This window comes from Azolla caroliniana, unplaced genomic scaffold, assembly GCF_043228905.1.
Source record: "Azolla caroliniana isolate FFs.n. ecotype wild unplaced genomic scaffold, voAzoCaro1.0.p SCAF_12, whole genome shotgun sequence".
NCBI lineage: Eukaryota > Viridiplantae > Streptophyta > Polypodiopsida > Salviniales > Salviniaceae > Azolla > Azolla caroliniana.
In genome coordinates this window covers 4,251,595-4,268,030 of record NW_028230447.1, presented here as the reverse complement: position 1 = coordinate 4,268,030, position 16,436 = coordinate 4,251,595, and the positions used below count along the sequence as shown (strand labels likewise).

The window sequence follows — 16,436 nt, the reverse complement described above, 5'->3', positions numbered from 1 at the left end:
TACATACTTGTAAATAGAGGGCATAGATATGTGCCCCCTAAGAGATGGAGGTTGGTATGTCTCAACTTGGAAAGGTTGTGGGAATTTGCTACATATATCCATTAGGGGATAAAGGTAAGAATTGTCAATGCTTCGTATGTTCCTCATCCCAAATCTTCTTATCACCACACTTTTGTTGCGCCACTCTTAGCCATCCCATCCCATCATACACACACACACACACACACACACATTATACGTATACACACAACAACGATGACAATTCGTTTATTTTCAAATGCTTCAATTCTCAAAAGAGAAAGGGAGGAGAATTTGCACACGCACATGTGTGCACACACAAAAGGTTGTCCGATGGAGAGCAGAAGGTGATGTGTTCAAAACTTCAATCCCAACCCCTACATTCCAAAGTGAAATCTAGTAAATTAAGGGAATATATGTATGGACCCAAGACATAAGATTAGTAATCTAACAACTTACCACTAGAGTCAACTAAAATTACAAATGGCATATATATATATATATATATATATATATATATATAAGTATGTATTAGGGCGAGGTTTCGATCTAAGATTATACATATATTGAAAGACTACTTATTAATGAATATATACTTATGATACTGTTAGAGCTTGATCCATATGTAAGCATGAGATAAGGAAATATATGATTAGAAAATAGTGAGGAGAGAGAGAAACTAAGATAATATTTGAAGGACAATTTATTAATGAATATATGATTAGTTACAAGTCTATAGTCAATTACATTCAAATCAGAGTGGCGCAGCGGAAGCGTGGTGGGCCCATAACCCACAGGTCCGAGGATCGAAACCTCGCTCTGATACTTTCCTCCTACATTTTGAACTTTTATGTCACACATCGCGTTTTTCTTTTGTTATTATTGACTCCACAAAAACTTTTCTTTAATTTCTTCTTCTTCTTATCATACGTATACTATTCATTCTTCGTTCCGTACGTACATACATAGTACGTAATATTCGCGTTCGTTAGCCCAGACATTCGGGTTCATACGTTTCCAAAGGAATGCGTATGTTATCAAAACATTCTATTCGTTTAAAAAAAAAAAAAACAATTTTTACTATTTACCTTTAACTTTCTTTCTCTAAATAACAAAAACTGACAATAAATAAATTGTGCAAAAGTATGGTATTTACCATACGTCCAGGGTGTTCTTCATACGTGAATGATAAGAATGTTCGAGGATGGGAATGCACGAATGGTACGTATGCTTCATACTGTGCACACATACATTCATACCATACATACATATATACTATGTATACATACCACACATACATAACAAACCATATATAGTAACGCACATACATGCATATACTATATGTACATATATGATATACATACATATATCATACATATCATATATGCATATACTATATGTACATATATGATATACATACATATATCATACATATCATATATGCATACCATACATACATATCATATACATATACATATATGCATACCATAGATGCATACATTTATATATACATACCATACATACATACATAGCATAGAATAGCACCATCTCATGTCACACACTGTACACACACCAAACAAATCAATCATCCGATCTAGATAAACATTTTGGGCCTCTCCTCTCTCCTTCTTCTTCTTCTTCGATCCAAGAAGAAGAAGAAGAAGGTCTGCAGCAGACAATCGCCTTGTCGTTGTTGTTGTTGAGCTATGGATCTAGCTCTGTTCTCCAGACCTTCTTCTTCCTCCTCTGTTTCGGCTGCTGCTTCTCCTTCATCGGTTTCTTCTGCTTGTTTGTTCAACTTGGCCTCCTATGGGACCTCTCACGACGTTTCTCCTTCTTCTCCTTCTTTACCCTTCTTTTGTCGAACTTCCAATGTTCCTGTGGACGCTCTGGCCTCCTCTGCATCAGGAACTATCGCCGTCTCTACTTCTCTCCGGAAAACCAGGGTTTGTCAATCGCAGAGACCATGGAAATACTCTCCAGCTGCTGCTCTCATGGAAAACCCACTTCCAGTAAGCCCATAAATTTTCTATTTTAATGCCCATTCCATCTTTCAGGGTTGTTATTTTGCCTTTTCTCACATGGGAGTTGCTCACCTTGTTTTGATACTCGTTTTTATTCTTTAATGCTACCACATTGTTAATGTGGTTCTAGTGAGTTTTGCCACTGAATGCTAATATGAATAAACGTGTGATGCTGGGAGAAATGTACATTATTTGTTTATTGAATGACAATCGAACATTAAAAAACATGTAATCGGAGGACATAGAAAGTACAAATTCTGATATGCCATAGTTTTCGGTATTTCTTACGTATTGGAATTCCGGAATCTGTGGCTCTGGCTGCAATACTGGTGTTGATGTTAAAACATGGAATGATATTTGAATCTGATTTGGTAGAGTGCCCAATTGTCTTGACATCCTCAAATCTATCACTTGAAAGTTTTTGAAATCTCTTCACATGTATTTATGTTGTTCACTGATGGATCAGGGAGTATTAACCTAGCTACTATTATTTGTGATTAGCTTGTGTGATTAATAAGATATTAAGAGAGAGCGTGGGACAATAACAATGTAAGATTAGATTAAGTAATTGGACATTACGAGATTGTACTCATGATAATAAGAACCTTGAATTATATTGGATTGAGAGAGAAGCCATATATTTAGGCTCATCTAGAAGGGAGTGCACAGATGGGATAGCCCAAAATCAAAATTTTCATTCATCGTTTATCTGATGAAAATATTCAAACATGATATCCATTTGCAGGCTAAACATGAATTTTACACGGTTGGCGATTTTATGACAAAATTGAATGATCTTTTTGTAGTCAAGTCATCGACTACTGTAGATGAAGGTGAACATTTGTGCTCTTATCAATACTGCACAGCTTAAAGATACCTCCTGTAGTGTTTTTAGGAGCTCATTTTTTGGAAAATTGATATTTTCTTGCTAATTACTGAAATTTGAAACTCTTTATTTTTGTGCATTCTGTCAACAGCTCTTGAATTGTTGGTACACAATCGGGTGACAGGCTTGCCTGTTGTCGATGATGCTGGAAAACTGGTGAGGTGATGCAATTTCTCATTTGCTTTTTCTTTTCCGTGTTTTGGCTGAACTTGCTGAATCTATAACTGCTAAAGGCTGTGGGTAGAGGGTAACAGCAGATGGCATTGATAATATACAGTGATGAAAGTATAAAAATTTGAATTGAAATTCATTGCTCTTGAATCAATGAAGTACAATATTGGACGGATTTAAAAATCTAGAGATTGGATAGCTTTGTACAGCTTCTGGATATATATGAGGTAGCTATCTCTTGTCCATTTTCTATTCATTCATTTATTTTCTCTGTTCTATCCAGTCCTGGTGGCAAGCTTGAGCTATTATAGACCATAGTCCACATTCTTAATCTAAAATGCATGGTAGAGGCACTCTAGTATGCAATGCACCTAGACCTCTTTCCAGCAGATGGGCCTTGTTTCATGGGTATATTGATTATAACATGGCTAAAAGCTATGATATATACATCATGAACTCTCTCTCCATCTTAATCAGGTGCATAATATTTAAAAAGAAGCTAATATTCCCATATCAGTACATTCAATCTATTATTCTAGTATGCATGCTTGAGTTGTGGCTTAATCCGCCCTTGAACATTGATCAAAGGCTGGACGTAAATCTCCAAGCAATACGCGAGGGCATGATGGTAATATATATCATCTTTTGAATAGGTTAAAGCAAACTAGATTCCAGGTCCATTTGTATAGTTTTGGCTCCCTTGGGTCATATTTTTGGACAGTATGCAAGACTGCAATTTGTATGCAAGTTTCATGATTCTTTTATGAAGGTGTGGCTGCTATCATATCCCCCCAACTATATCAGAAAACCAAGACTGTATTGATAAATTTGTATTCATAAGTTGAATAGGACTGCAGTCATCAATAGTTTTGAGACTAGTGTGGTATTCAAGGTTGTTAGGTACGTTAGGTACGGTACGGATACCATACGTATTTAACGTATTAATACCCGTATAGTACCTCCCAATTTAAAAATACGTTAAATACGTTTTCTTAATATGTTAAATACTTATAAAATACGTAAAGTACGTAAAATACTTCTAGAATTTGAAAATTATTTACTTTTCTAAAAAATATCTATAATATTGTAAAAAACATCTATGTTTACACAATTTTGTGATGTAGAACTATATTGTACATCCTAAAATGTATATAAGACATTTGAACATTTCACATCCTAAAATACTTGTAGTAATATGGATGTCGACATTCCCTTATTCTATAAATCAGTGTAAGTGTGTATCACAATGTTCTACTTCAAATTGTAATTATTTACAATTATGCCTTCATAGATTGAGGAATCATCTACGATTATCACACTCATGATAGGTTTCTCTTTTCTTCGTTTTCTTCTTCTTCTTCTATCTTCTGCGATTATCACACTCAGGACAAGTTTGTCTTCTTTTCTCTCTTCTTCTTCTTCATCTTCTTCATCGTCGTCTCTTCTATTCTTCTTTCTTCATTCCTTTGGCTTCTTTTTCACTAAAATCTTTTTTTTCTTTTGCTTTTTGTTAGGGTTTTACTTACATTTTTATTTATAAATACGTATTATACCTGTTTTTTTATAAATACGTTAAATATTGTATTGGACAAATGTACATGATATTTGACTGAACAACATTGAGGTATAGTACGTACTATACAAATGATGAGGTACTATACGTATTTAAATGTTAAATACGGGTACGTAAACAACCATGGTGGTATTGCAGCAATTGAGGAGAATCTGATGCATTTCATTACCCCACCCAAATGTATACGTAGAAAGACATGTCAGATGTCCTTTGCACAATGATAGGGGAGGTCAAACATTCGTCTTGTAATCTGAGGATATGGACAGCTTGTCCACTTGGCCATAAGGAGGTTGAATTTGAGGAGCTGTATGTGTGTCACTGTCCAGACAACATTAGCAGTTGCAGTTTTTGATTAGGTCACATAGGACACTCGTTTCATGGCCTTGTAGAGATGTTGATATATCTTTGTATCTAACCTTTTGTATTTGTGAGCTTAAATTCTGACTACCCATCCAATGGAGCAAGTGATGATTCATGAGTGCAAAAGACTGTCAGGTTTTCATGTTTTTTCTTTTGTTTGAAGCTGGAGATTTTAGGCCTTGACTATCTTCTATTTTGTTTTAAAAGTTGAAACCGTAGTGTCTGTCCCTCATTGGGCCATGCATGATGTGATTGTTATTAGCTTAGTCATGTGTCACTATGAGACACAAATGACATCAACTTGTCTTCCACTGCGCTCAATATTACAGGAACTAGAAAAACAATTGATCTTCCAGCTTATCCAGCTGAATGTAGACTTTGGGACCATATGCATTTCAATTCGTGGAGTAGTCTTCTTCGTGAAGATTGCATGAACTAAAACTCAAAACATCTTATTACAATGATATTATGCAGTAAGGATTTTCCCTTTTCTAACTACAACCAAATTACCAGTGATTCAATACAGATACTGATATCTTATCCAGTCCCAGACATGGGTTTTAGTCCTGAGATAAGCAAACCTGAGAAAGTACCTGAAATCAATTTAGATGTGCATATCAACAAGTTGTATCAACTCATTTGTGGCCGAACACTCCTTGATTTTCATGCGAGGAATATTAAATACGAAAATTGTGGTTGATAGCCAAATGTGTTATAATGATCTGTACAATGCTGTTTATATGACAAGTTTGTTTCTTTGTTAAATCTTCAAATTATAAATGAGGTTTTATTTACATAATGAGAATTCTTACAGGTTGGAGTAGTGTCAGACTTCGACTTACTTGCACTTGATTCCATTTCAGGTATACATAAATGGTTTGAATTTAAGATTGCTTACTTGTTTTCTCTATTTTTTGAGAGGTGTTTCTGATAAATGTGGCCCATGATTACTTGATTTAAGTATAGTTTTGGTATGTCCTTACAACAGCTCACGTTATCAAATTCACAAACATTTCTGTTTCACTGGATATGAAATCTGTTTTGGCATACAGTGAACGGATCTAGTAAAGAATTGCCTTTATGCATGTTAAAAAGAAAGGAAAAAAGGGAAAGGCTTAGCTGATAAAGCAAAAAGCTTAAAGGAAAAAGTACATGCTTTCCAGTTCAATGCCAGAAAATGCTGTTTGCCTAAATAAGAATTCACTTGGTGATCATGGGTGAATCTTGAACTGTTTACTCTGGACTCCCCCATGGTACAAAATGATTTAATACAACACATCTTCCTTCCAATAATTTGGTCTGTCTCATCTGATCCAAAGGTATTAGTTAGTTCTCATATTGTATATTAGGATCTAATTCCCTTCCATTAATTGGGGTCATCTCGTCTAATCCAAAGGTTTTGCAAAAGGCTAATTGCTTTTTGAGATGCTATATCCAACAAGATCCTTTCTCAATGTATCTCAGCTTATGCTCATTAATTTTGCATTACATCCACATGTCTCCCTTCATAATCTTCTACCAGGTAAGAGGTCATCGAGCTCATCACTTTTCCCAGAAGCTGGCAGCACATGGAAGGTATATTAAATGAGAATTGATCGCATTTTTGTATTGTGTGGATATAATGGATTTGCTTCTAATGTTGAAGGAATTAATGTGCTCTGCAGGCCTTTAAAGAACTACAAAAACTCATCAACAAAACACACGGGAGGATCGTGGGAGAAGTTATGACACCATCTCCACTAGTTGTCCGGGAAATGACAAATCTCGAAGATGCAGCAAGGTTGCTTTCTTTTCATCATAGATTGTTAACTCAGAAACTCTGCCCCCACCTGTTTCCTGAGTTTATTTTTTCTTTATTTTTGTTGATAACTATCCCATTTTTATGGACCGTGGTGTTCTCTTTGAATAGGCTACTCTTGGAGACAAAGTATCGGCGGTTGCCAGTGGTTGATGATAGTGGGAAATTGGTAATGTTTTCTCATTTAGAAAATTAGGAGACAGAAATTGGGCTCTTATTTAAAGGATTGTTTGTATGAATTGTTCATTTCATTATATTTTCAGGTAGGACTATTGACAAGGGGGAATGTAATTCGAGCAGCTCTTAAGATGAAGAAGGAAGGTTAGAGAATCGGAGTGTCCTTAAACATTTTAAATGGGTGTTTGGGCCAGCTATACAAATATTAATATATTAGTTGTTTCTGTAGAGAGTGGTCTGCAGAATCAGATGAAAGAAACTAACTGACAATATTGAAAATGTGCGAACAGTAGCAAAATAGCCTTTTTTATAGTTTGTGATTTTAAGTGAATTTTCACCATATTTCTTAATGCAGCACCCTCGTTGCAAATGAATGCTCTTAAGGGTGCACTGTTTGATAATACCTTTTAAGATTGTTGTAGGTAAATGTTTTGATTAGGAACGTTCTTGGTAAATATCGATCTAATTATGTTTAAGTTTATAGTTACATACTGTATTTAATTCTAAAATCAAGATGAATCCCAGAATACTATAAAAAGGTTTACAGGCATTCAGATGGAACTATCTATCATTTTTTTGCTCTTGTTGGCTTGAACATCTATCATGAGACATGGACATAAAGTATTTATGATGTAATTGCTGAAGAAAACTAAACGACCCATTAGGTTGTGATAAAAGTTGTGCTACGTGTGGAGATGATAATTGGGCAAGTGTTTGTGAAATGGGAGCTTCTTGATGTAATTGACGAAGAAAACCAAACAATCCATTAGGTTGTGACAAAATTGTGCTACGTGTGGAGATGATAATTGGGTAGTGTAAATGAAGTGGGAGTTTGTCTTCAAACCAGTATAATCGCAAAGAGCAACCGTGTTTATCATGTGTTCTTTGAGCATAGCTTTGATAAAGCAACGGGGTAAATTGCTATCCCCATGGAGCATCTCGACTTATTTTGGCACGTGATTACAAATTGAAAATAAACTGCCCTCCAGCATTATATAAAATAAATTCCAACCAATTTATTGTGTAGATCTTACATATTTAGTGAATTATGGAAGTATCCACACTCCGATATGAAGTACTTTTGTGTAAAAGCATGGAAATGTGGAAAAATTAATATGCTTGCAAATTAAACCAGGTGGGCAAGGGGGGCTTGAGGGCAACATTAGATTCCTTGAAAGTAACATTTTAATTGTTCCAATATCAAGTATCCAATCGAGATTTGATCTGCTAAAGTAAAGATACATCTAACAACACAATAATACAATGATCTAGAAGTATCTATGTAGTGTGTGTTGAGAACACTATTATCGATATTTAATAATTACAATTTGAGTTCTTCTAGGTTACATAAACCACATCCAAACTATGAGAGTTCATGTACTAATGAAGGTTTTGGGTTCACACATGGGAAAGTTTGGGTTTAAACTTCGGGCTCCAAATCCCCGTGTGCTGAACATAGATGTTATTGCTTCCCATGGTGTGGTGTTTCAAGTTCTCCAACACACATGGTACTGCTTCCTCTAGTGAGATGTTCCAAGTTCTTGAATACAGATGTCATTCGTCTTGTGGTGTGGTGTTTCAAGCTCTTGAATACAAATGCCATTAATCTCGTGATGTGGTCTTTCGTGCTTTCCAATACAGATGTCATTCGTCTTGTGGTATAGTGTTTTGAGCCCTTGAATATAGATGTCATTTGTCTTTGTGGTGTGGTGTTTAGAGCTCTTGTATACAAATAATCATTTGTCTCGTGGTGTTTTTGAGCGCTCGAATACACGTGTTATACATACATACTTACGAAATTTTCCATATTCAATATGAGTCGAGGTTTCCTGCAGAAGTTTGTTGGAGTGCAGTTTTAGCAAGATCTTAATGCTCAATTTAGATTTGGCATGCATTCTCATTTTGTTCTTCTTTCTCGTTTCCACTCTTACTCGTCAAATATGAAACTTGTGTCGAGGATGACAAATGTTGTGTTAATTGCTTCAATTCAGGGTCCATGTCTTTAACATCCCTAGTTCTACAACTTTAATTACCATCGTGTTGAAAGGGCATCAATTATATTGAGAGGCCTACACAGGCTTGGCGCTAGTGTTACGATGTATAAAATGGACTAATTCTTTTCATTTGTTAATTATTATTTATGAGAGACTGTAACTTCCATGCTAAGGCAATACTCCTCTAATACATGCAATGAATAAATAATAATACTTTTCCGTGCAATGAGTGGGCTTATTGGATGATTTTATTGTAATTCACTAATTAAATATGCTTCTTTGAACCCTCTATCTTTCACATTAATCCAAAATTCAGTAAATTAGAGGCAATACATCACAATGTGCTTTGCATGTAATGTCTTCACATATTCACAATAGACACGGTCAATGCGAGTCAAAGCAAACGCGACAAGTCTTTAGATATGTGTGGTATAGTGAGAATGGACATGCAAAAAAGATGAAATCGAGTTCAAACTGCTTAATAGGCTTTTCCTCGGGTCTTCAACCGCCTTATAATGCTTCTGTACGCGACAACGCTCCCAAGAACTCACACCTGATGCACACACATTTTTGAGTGTGAAATGCATTGGAAAGAGGAGGAAACACCGGATGAGGTATGTGGCAAGCCTTCCATGGCCGGGGTTTAGGGTTTAGGATTCAGGGCTAGGGCTTAGGGTTGGGTTTGGGAGATGCCGCACATAGGTATGTATGTATTATGTCGATCACCATTGTGTTACCTAATCCTGGTAAGGGGCCACAACTAGTCGGTCCGAGCCGACTTAACTTGACTCGGTCAAGTCTAGTCAAGACAAGTCAAGAGGGGTTGAGTTGATTCATCAAGAAGGGGCCTTTCACATGCCCTTCACTCCACTACACTCCACCTACACATATTTTACCCTTTCAACAAACATGTGAAAAAAACAAGTGGAATCAATCCTCCTATCCTTGTGGGGAGGGGAAGCCCAAATGCTGCACCCTCAGTCTCTCCTCCTCTCTGCTGCCAATCCACCTGCGCCATGGCGGACATCAGACAGGTAAAACTTCAAATTCCTCACAGAGATGTGCACAGGTAGGATTCATAGATAGATAGTTAGAGAGGGAGAGAGATAGACAGATTGAGAATGTGTATGTGTGTGTGTGTTTGAGTGAATTCAAGAGTATTTTGATTGGGCATTGTTCAAAAATGTGCGTGGCAGATCAAGTTTCTGTGTTTTGGGTGAATTCAAGAGTATTTTGATTGGGTATTGTTCAAAAATGTGTCTGACAGGTCAAGTTTCTGTGTTTGAGTGAATTCAAGAGTATTTTGATTGGGTATTTTTCAAAAATGTGTGTAACAGATCAAGTTTCAGGCATGAATCGGTTGTGTTTTATATGCATTCGGAGCTGAATCGCCATCGCTCTTTACCTCCTCCTTGTTCTTCTTCTGCAAGGAGATCTACCCTTGAAAAAGATGTTGTATCACAGAGCGTATTCCATCGGAGATTGTTTGTGCAGACTACCCTGTTTACCCTTATTGGCCCACCGACATTAACACATGATGATATTGCACTTGGTGATGAGGAGACTGCCGCTGTCCCTCAATGCATTGTTTCTGAGTTCTCAATCACAGACAAGATATTCTTCGATATATCCATTGATAGAGAGAATGTGGGCAGAATTGTGGTAGGCTTATATGGTGAGAATGTGCCCATTGGCGCTCAAAGATTTTCCCAAATAGCTATCGGAAGCAAAGGGATAAGTTACCGGAAAAAGGAATTCGTGAAGGTAACACCATCATTTATTCAGAATGCAGGCCTCAGAAGCTTTAGCTTGAGTGGAGAGAATCGAGATTCGGCTCTGTTCATAGGGGGAGAAAATGCTGAATCCCTCTTGCCAGAGCTCGATAATCTGAATCGGATATGCCCAAATACGATAAAAAACAGTGCAGGATCAGTGTCGATCGTGGTTAGAGATGTTGGGAAACCTCCTCCGAAGCCGAAACTAGTGGCAAAAGATGGGAAGTTCAAGGTCATTCAGGAAGAGGTCCGGCCCGATCCTAATGGGACTCAATTCACCATTTGTTTGAAAGATTCGCCGGAGCTGGATTCTGGGAATCTCGTCATCGGCAGAATCATCGATGGCTTCGATGTGCTGAAGGCGATTAGCAGTGTCAAGGTTGTGCAAGAGAACACAAGCAGCCCTTACTTCAAGTAAGCAAACCATCCCTAGAAGACCTCTTATACTTTTATGCCCTCAAATACCTAGTAGTAGCAAACCATACATAGTAGAAATGGCTGCTAAGGAATCTCTTTATCTTTTAACCCATGTTTCCTTCCATTAACCAAGTTTTCTTCTTTCAACATTCTTTGTAGGAAGTTGGTTGTCTCATGTTTAGTCTCCATGTAGTTTTATGTGCATATGATAGCATAGATCATTGGCTTATATGATTGGACCGAGTTATGAATTCATCTCCATTCAAACCAGCATGTTTGTAGATCATTGGCTTATATGATTGGACTGAGTTATGAATTCATCTCCATTCAAACCAGCATGTTTGTATATTGTTTTTCTCACCATTCTGAGAATGATCCTGTACATCTGTTTTTTATGACAAGGACTGCAAAACTTATTGGAGACACAAGGGCAGTTGTGGCAGAGCGAGGTTTTTACAGACCCTATTCGAAGATTGTTATATCTAGAGGTGGCCGTATCGACAGCTGATTTTCCTATTATAAACCTGCTTTGATGTGTCAAAGATGCATCTAGATCAACATTCGCTTTGAATTAATCAGTCTCGATTTCTACAAATTTCTGAAAGTTGAAGGGCACTAATGGCAGATAGAATTCCACGCTTTGTCATTTCATTACTTCTGGACATATTCCATGTATATTATATCTTGTCTCAAGAAGCAGAAATAAAATTAACAAATGCCATACAGCATTTCAAAATTTTCGCTTATTGTCCTTGTAAGGTTAATTTCCGATACATGATTTTTACACTACATTAATTAGATATATTGGAACGCTATCATTGATGCCTTTTTGAAAACACATTGTGATTTTGATCTTGATTGACTGACATACTAGTAACGATGATTCATTTAGAACTCAGTCTTTCAAGAGTTGATTGAGATATTGAAATTGCACATGATTGAAAGGAAATACATCTGCATCAATGTTGGATTTGTTTACAATATAGCAACCACGAGCCTACAAGATGGATGGGTAGTGAACCAAACATGCCTGTGTAAAGGATTTGAGCATTATACATGAAACTATATCAAAATTGGTACAACTATCACAATAGATAGCATTGCACTTTGATACTGATGCAAGACAATCCCATGATCCAAAACCTCTATACTTCTAGCCTTGTCAAAATGCTTGGTTAGGCTGAAGATACAAACTATGCACGTATAATTTTCCAATGTCAGATCACAAATATGTTTGCAATTATCACTGCTGAAGGTAGTCTTTTCTTTTCGACAAATATATTGGCATTTGATCTGAAGCCATTTCTGCAAGTCCTTATGTTTGCCAAACAAGCCTTTAAAGAGTTCAGGAATTCGTTGTGACCTTCAAAGTTCTTATGATCTACTTGACCATGTCTTTTTCCTCATCATTATAAAGCCTTTTACCTTTCATACTGAACCCTACATCCATCTCTAACCCTAGTTTTCCTGATGAATCCAGTGAGCATCGCGATCCAAAAACTGAAGGTTCTAATACACAATCGCCCATCAAATATATTGTTTGAAGGGGAAGCTCCGGTACTTAGAGCAATGGAGGGTTTACATGAAGCTTTTATCATTTTGATAAGTGGTTCTTTGAAGAAGAACAGTTTGGGTGGACTCTCTAGTTCTTTATGTTTTTCTAAAGAATTTGAGGAGCAAGGTCCAAGGTTCAATGCCCATCAAAGGCATATATTTCAATGGCATCAAATCCTTTAGAACCCCTTCTCACTTTCTTACCAAAACTAACTTTACTTAGTCGTACATACCCCTCACCGAAGTCTTGATTGAGACTCTTAAACACATTGAAAGAGAAGGAAAGTTAATTAGGATTGAACTCACACTACAACTAGTGAAGGCTAGTGCAAAGATCAGAGTTAAGGATTTAGTAAAAATCTATGATAGAGAGAGAGAAGGAGAGAGAGAGAGAGAAAGAGAAGGAGAGAGAGAGAGAGAGAAAGAGAAAGAGAAGCTTAGTTGGTAAGGTTGCCCAATGAAGACCACAAGGTCATGGGTTCAACCCCTACATCCCACAATGGCATCTAGTACATATCTATGGAGTAATAGAGAGGTGACTGGAAATTGGGTTTCAAACCTAGGAGCTAGGGAAATTTAACAATTTACCATTAGGGTAAGCTAATTACGATAAGAGCTAGGGCTAGTAGTGTAATAATTTACCACTAGGGTAAGCTAATTACGATAGAGAGAGAGAGAGAAGCTCTAATTTACATTATCAAAAGTGGAAAAAAACCCTTGAGAAGAGCCAAAATGTTGGCTTTATACTTCCCTTACCATTTAAGTGATGTTGCCTTTGTTCCCTTTCACATTGTGAGTACACACGATCCTTTAGTGGACATGTGTGTGGAGATGTATAGTCCCTCTACTAAAGTTTAAGAGGCAAGATACCCTTTCCTAGATTTTACATGTTCTCTTTACCCCATTGCCTTGTTTCCTCGTGCTAATGCCAATGTGCATGTCAATGATGCATAAGGGACGAAGTATACAATGAGTACTTGGCAAGTGTTCAAAGTCGTATAGTTCCTCTACTAAATTGTACGTATAGAGCCACGATATGAGGGGATCGTTATGAATCCGACGATTGGTAGGGTAGTGAGTGTCTCATGTATTGGTAGAACAATTATAGAATTTGTTCCATTAATGTTGCCAAACACAACCAACACCATAATGATATCTTCATGCTTACATGTTTGAAGTTTCAATAAGCTAACCTTGTGACTCTAAAAGGAATAATGTGTGGGAGACATCCAATGTCTTTTATACGATGTATAAAGACAATAGTTTGACATTGAACTTTAACAAAACATTTTGTTTCTTCAACAACGATGCTATGTTGATCGTGGGTATCCCATACCTAGTGTTAGGCAAAGTTTCTAGCCCCTATCGGAAATTTTCCTACGTGTTATGATCCTAACTGGAATTTTAAATTTTTAACCAGCCATGTTCCTACAAGTGATAATGTCAACCAGAATGTGTTGAAAAAATAATTTAGCGCATACAAAATCAAATAAAGTTTTTTAGCACATTCCATTTACAAGAAGAGGAAACATATATACACAAATGTATTCCAAATACAATAAGACAATTAAAATACCTAGGATATATGGAAGACTACGAGGCAATAAAGGATAAAGTTTCCGCTATGGATCTTCCAATATATCAAAAAATTAAAGAAGAAAGAGGAAGGCTCACATTAGCTTACACACACATGTAGGGCCCATTTCAACCTCGAATCCTACACACTATCTACACAGTCACAGGGGTGAAGGAACAACTCGTCAACCAATGGTCATTACCTGTCAATGCCTCATTAGCATCTGACAAACTTCTAGCTAAACTAACAAGAGCTTCAACTCTACTACACAAGATTGTCAAGACCAGAAGTAAGGATGCCCATGAAAAGCGACAGAGGACAAAATGGGGGCTAATAGCCTTACAACGACTCCAACAGAGATACCCAACATGTAGTTGGATTGCGGGACAGGTTGTCATGGCCAAACATGAACTCATCATGGCGGAAAAGACAATTTATGACATGGAGTTTCATGGAAGCATGACTTGATGGATTCAAGTAGGGGACAAATCCACGAAGGAATTCTTTCGATCCAAGGGACCGAGGCACGCTAGAACAATGATGCGTAGCCTCAATCGAGAGGATGGAACGACCACTGAGGATGGCGACGAAATGAGGAATATTGCCACGAGTTACTTCAAGCGACTACTTACCGAAGATAATATAGCCATAGGGGAAGATGCACGAGAAGATATTATCCTCCAGAGCATACCCGAGAAAGTCATGACGGAAATGAATACATGGCTCGTGCGTCCCTTATCAAATATCGAGATATTGGAGGCCCTCTCTGATTTGGATGCAAATAGTTGCCCCGGAGTTCACTCCTCACTTTTTCACATGCCTTTGGGACACTATTAAAGAAGACCTCCTCTAAGCATATGAGGAGATCATCACCTTTGGAAACATGCCAGAGGAATTTGGACAGGGGATGATACATCTCATTCCTAAAAGTGGTGGGAGTGCCAATGACATTAGTAAGTGGTGGCCCATAATTCTTCTCAATACTGTCTATAAGTTGCTTGCAAAAACCGTGGCACACCGCTTAGCACCACTTCTGCCTCAACTCATTCATCCGTCCCAGACAGGTTTCGTTAGAAATCGGAGCATCCTAGACAACCTTTTCTCGTTTTGGGAAGCAGTAGCCCTTGTCAAGCGTACCAACAACAAGGTAGCTGTGGTGCTCCTAGTTTTGAGAAAGCATATGACAGGGTATGCTGGAACTTTCTAGAAAGTGTGATGGGGAAACTCGGCTTTCAAGAGTCATGAATCCAAGGCATTGCAGAAATTTATAGGAATGCCATCAGTTGTGTTTCATTAGCAGGTGAAACAGACCCCTTCTTCCGACTATTGTGGTTTGTACGATAGGGATGCCCACTGGCTCCATCCTTATTTCTATTATATGCCGAAGCACTCTCTATCTTTCTCAACTCACGACAACTCAATCTACGTGGTTTTCGTGTGCCGCATTCTCAACAAAGCCTCCTAGATATAGAATTTGTAGATGACACCGCAATCTACCTACAAGGGGACTTGGAAAATCTAAAAAAGCTAGAAAGTCGTAAATTAGACGTATTTTGCAAGAGATCCAATGCCATGATCAATTGGTAGAAATCCTGTGCAATATGGCTTTCTCATGAAGCACATCCTGCGTGGCACCCCCATCCCACTTTCATGTGGATCAATCAAGGAGCGAGCATAAAATATTTGGGTTTCCAAATTGGGTTCAACATACCTCCGGAGACTATGATTGCACTAGTTATTCACTCCATTCGACAAAAGTTGATGCATTGGAGTTCGAAAAAACTTTCGCTAGCGGGGCACATCATAGTGGCAAATTAGGTATTACTCACAACAACGTGGTACAACCTATCATGTTGGACAATTTCCAAGGAAAGTATACGCTAGATTCAGCGATTGGTATGCAACTACATTTGGTCTTGTAAGGAAGATCATGCAACTCGGCCAAGGTGGCGTGGCCTATACTCACATCACCTAAGTCCAGGGGAGGATTGGGTCTTATTGATCCCCTCTCACAATCAAAAGCCCTACTCGCCAAATTTGTGGTGTGAGGACTCCAACCAGGGAATGATTGTTGGAAAATGTTGTTGTGGTTACGGTTCGCTTACTTTAAGCC

The 16,436-nt window shown here is 37.6% G+C and overlaps 2 protein-coding genes, 1 long non-coding RNA gene and 1 other non-coding gene across 4 annotated transcripts; all 4 read left to right on the top strand.

Moving 5' to 3' along the window:
• Window positions 1-771: 771 nt before the first annotated feature.
• TRNAM-CAU (transfer RNA methionine (anticodon CAU)) lies at window positions 772-843 on the top strand. Its single transcript has one exon. It is a non-coding gene; the product is annotated as a tRNA-Met (tRNA).
• A 786-nt stretch (window positions 844-1,629) lies between these two features.
• LOC147856877 (CBS domain-containing protein CBSX2, chloroplastic-like) lies at window positions 1,630-7,426 on the top strand. Its single transcript, XM_087328403.1, has 8 exons — window positions 1,630-2,030; window positions 2,788-2,875; window positions 3,020-3,084; window positions 5,847-5,895; window positions 6,555-6,607; window positions 6,697-6,812; window positions 6,942-6,999; window positions 7,094-7,426. Exons 1-8 carry the CDS (start codon window positions 1,725-1,727, stop codon window positions 7,154-7,156), a joined length of 798 nt encoding a protein of 265 aa, XP_087184529.1. The 5' UTR covers window positions 1,630-1,724; the 3' UTR covers window positions 7,157-7,426.
• Window positions 3,096-5,717, top strand: LOC147856878 (uncharacterized). Its single transcript, XR_015530588.1, has 2 exons — window positions 3,096-3,991; window positions 4,811-5,717. It is a non-coding gene; the product is annotated as an uncharacterized LOC147856878 (long non-coding RNA).
• Window positions 7,427-9,896: 2,470 nt separating the features above from the next.
• Window positions 9,897-11,929, top strand: LOC147856876 (Cyclophilin-like peptidyl-prolyl cis-trans isomerase family protein). Its single transcript, XM_087328804.1, has 3 exons — window positions 9,897-10,035; window positions 10,339-11,190; window positions 11,596-11,929. Exons 1-3 carry the CDS (start codon window positions 9,968-9,970, stop codon window positions 11,699-11,701), a joined length of 1,026 nt encoding a protein of 341 aa, XP_087184930.1. The 5' UTR covers window positions 9,897-9,967; the 3' UTR covers window positions 11,702-11,929.
• The last annotated feature ends 4,507 nt before the right edge of the window (window positions 11,930-16,436 follow it).

Bases quoted from the DNA above. Each gene is read 5' to 3' on its own strand.
- LOC147856877 (XM_087328403.1), top strand. From the start codon at position 1,725: ATGGATCTAGCTCTGTTCTCCAGACCTTCTTCTTCCTCCTCTGTTTCG. The intron at 2,876-3,019 runs GTGAACATTTGT...TTCTGTCAACAG, and splicing joins ATCGACTACTGTAGATGAAG to CTCTTGAATTGTTGGTACAC. The intron at 3,085-5,846 runs GTGAGGTGATGC...GAATTCTTACAG, and splicing joins TCGATGATGCTGGAAAACTG to GTTGGAGTAGTGTCAGACTT.
- LOC147856876 (XM_087328804.1), top strand. From the start codon at position 9,968: ATGCTGCACCCTCAGTCTCTCCTCCTCTCTGCTGCCAATCCACCTGCG. The intron at 10,036-10,338 runs GTAAAACTTCAA...TGTGTGTAACAG, and splicing joins CCATGGCGGACATCAGACAG to ATCAAGTTTCAGGCATGAAT. The intron at 11,191-11,595 runs GTAAGCAAACCA...TTTTATGACAAG, and splicing joins ACAAGCAGCCCTTACTTCAA to GACTGCAAAACTTATTGGAG.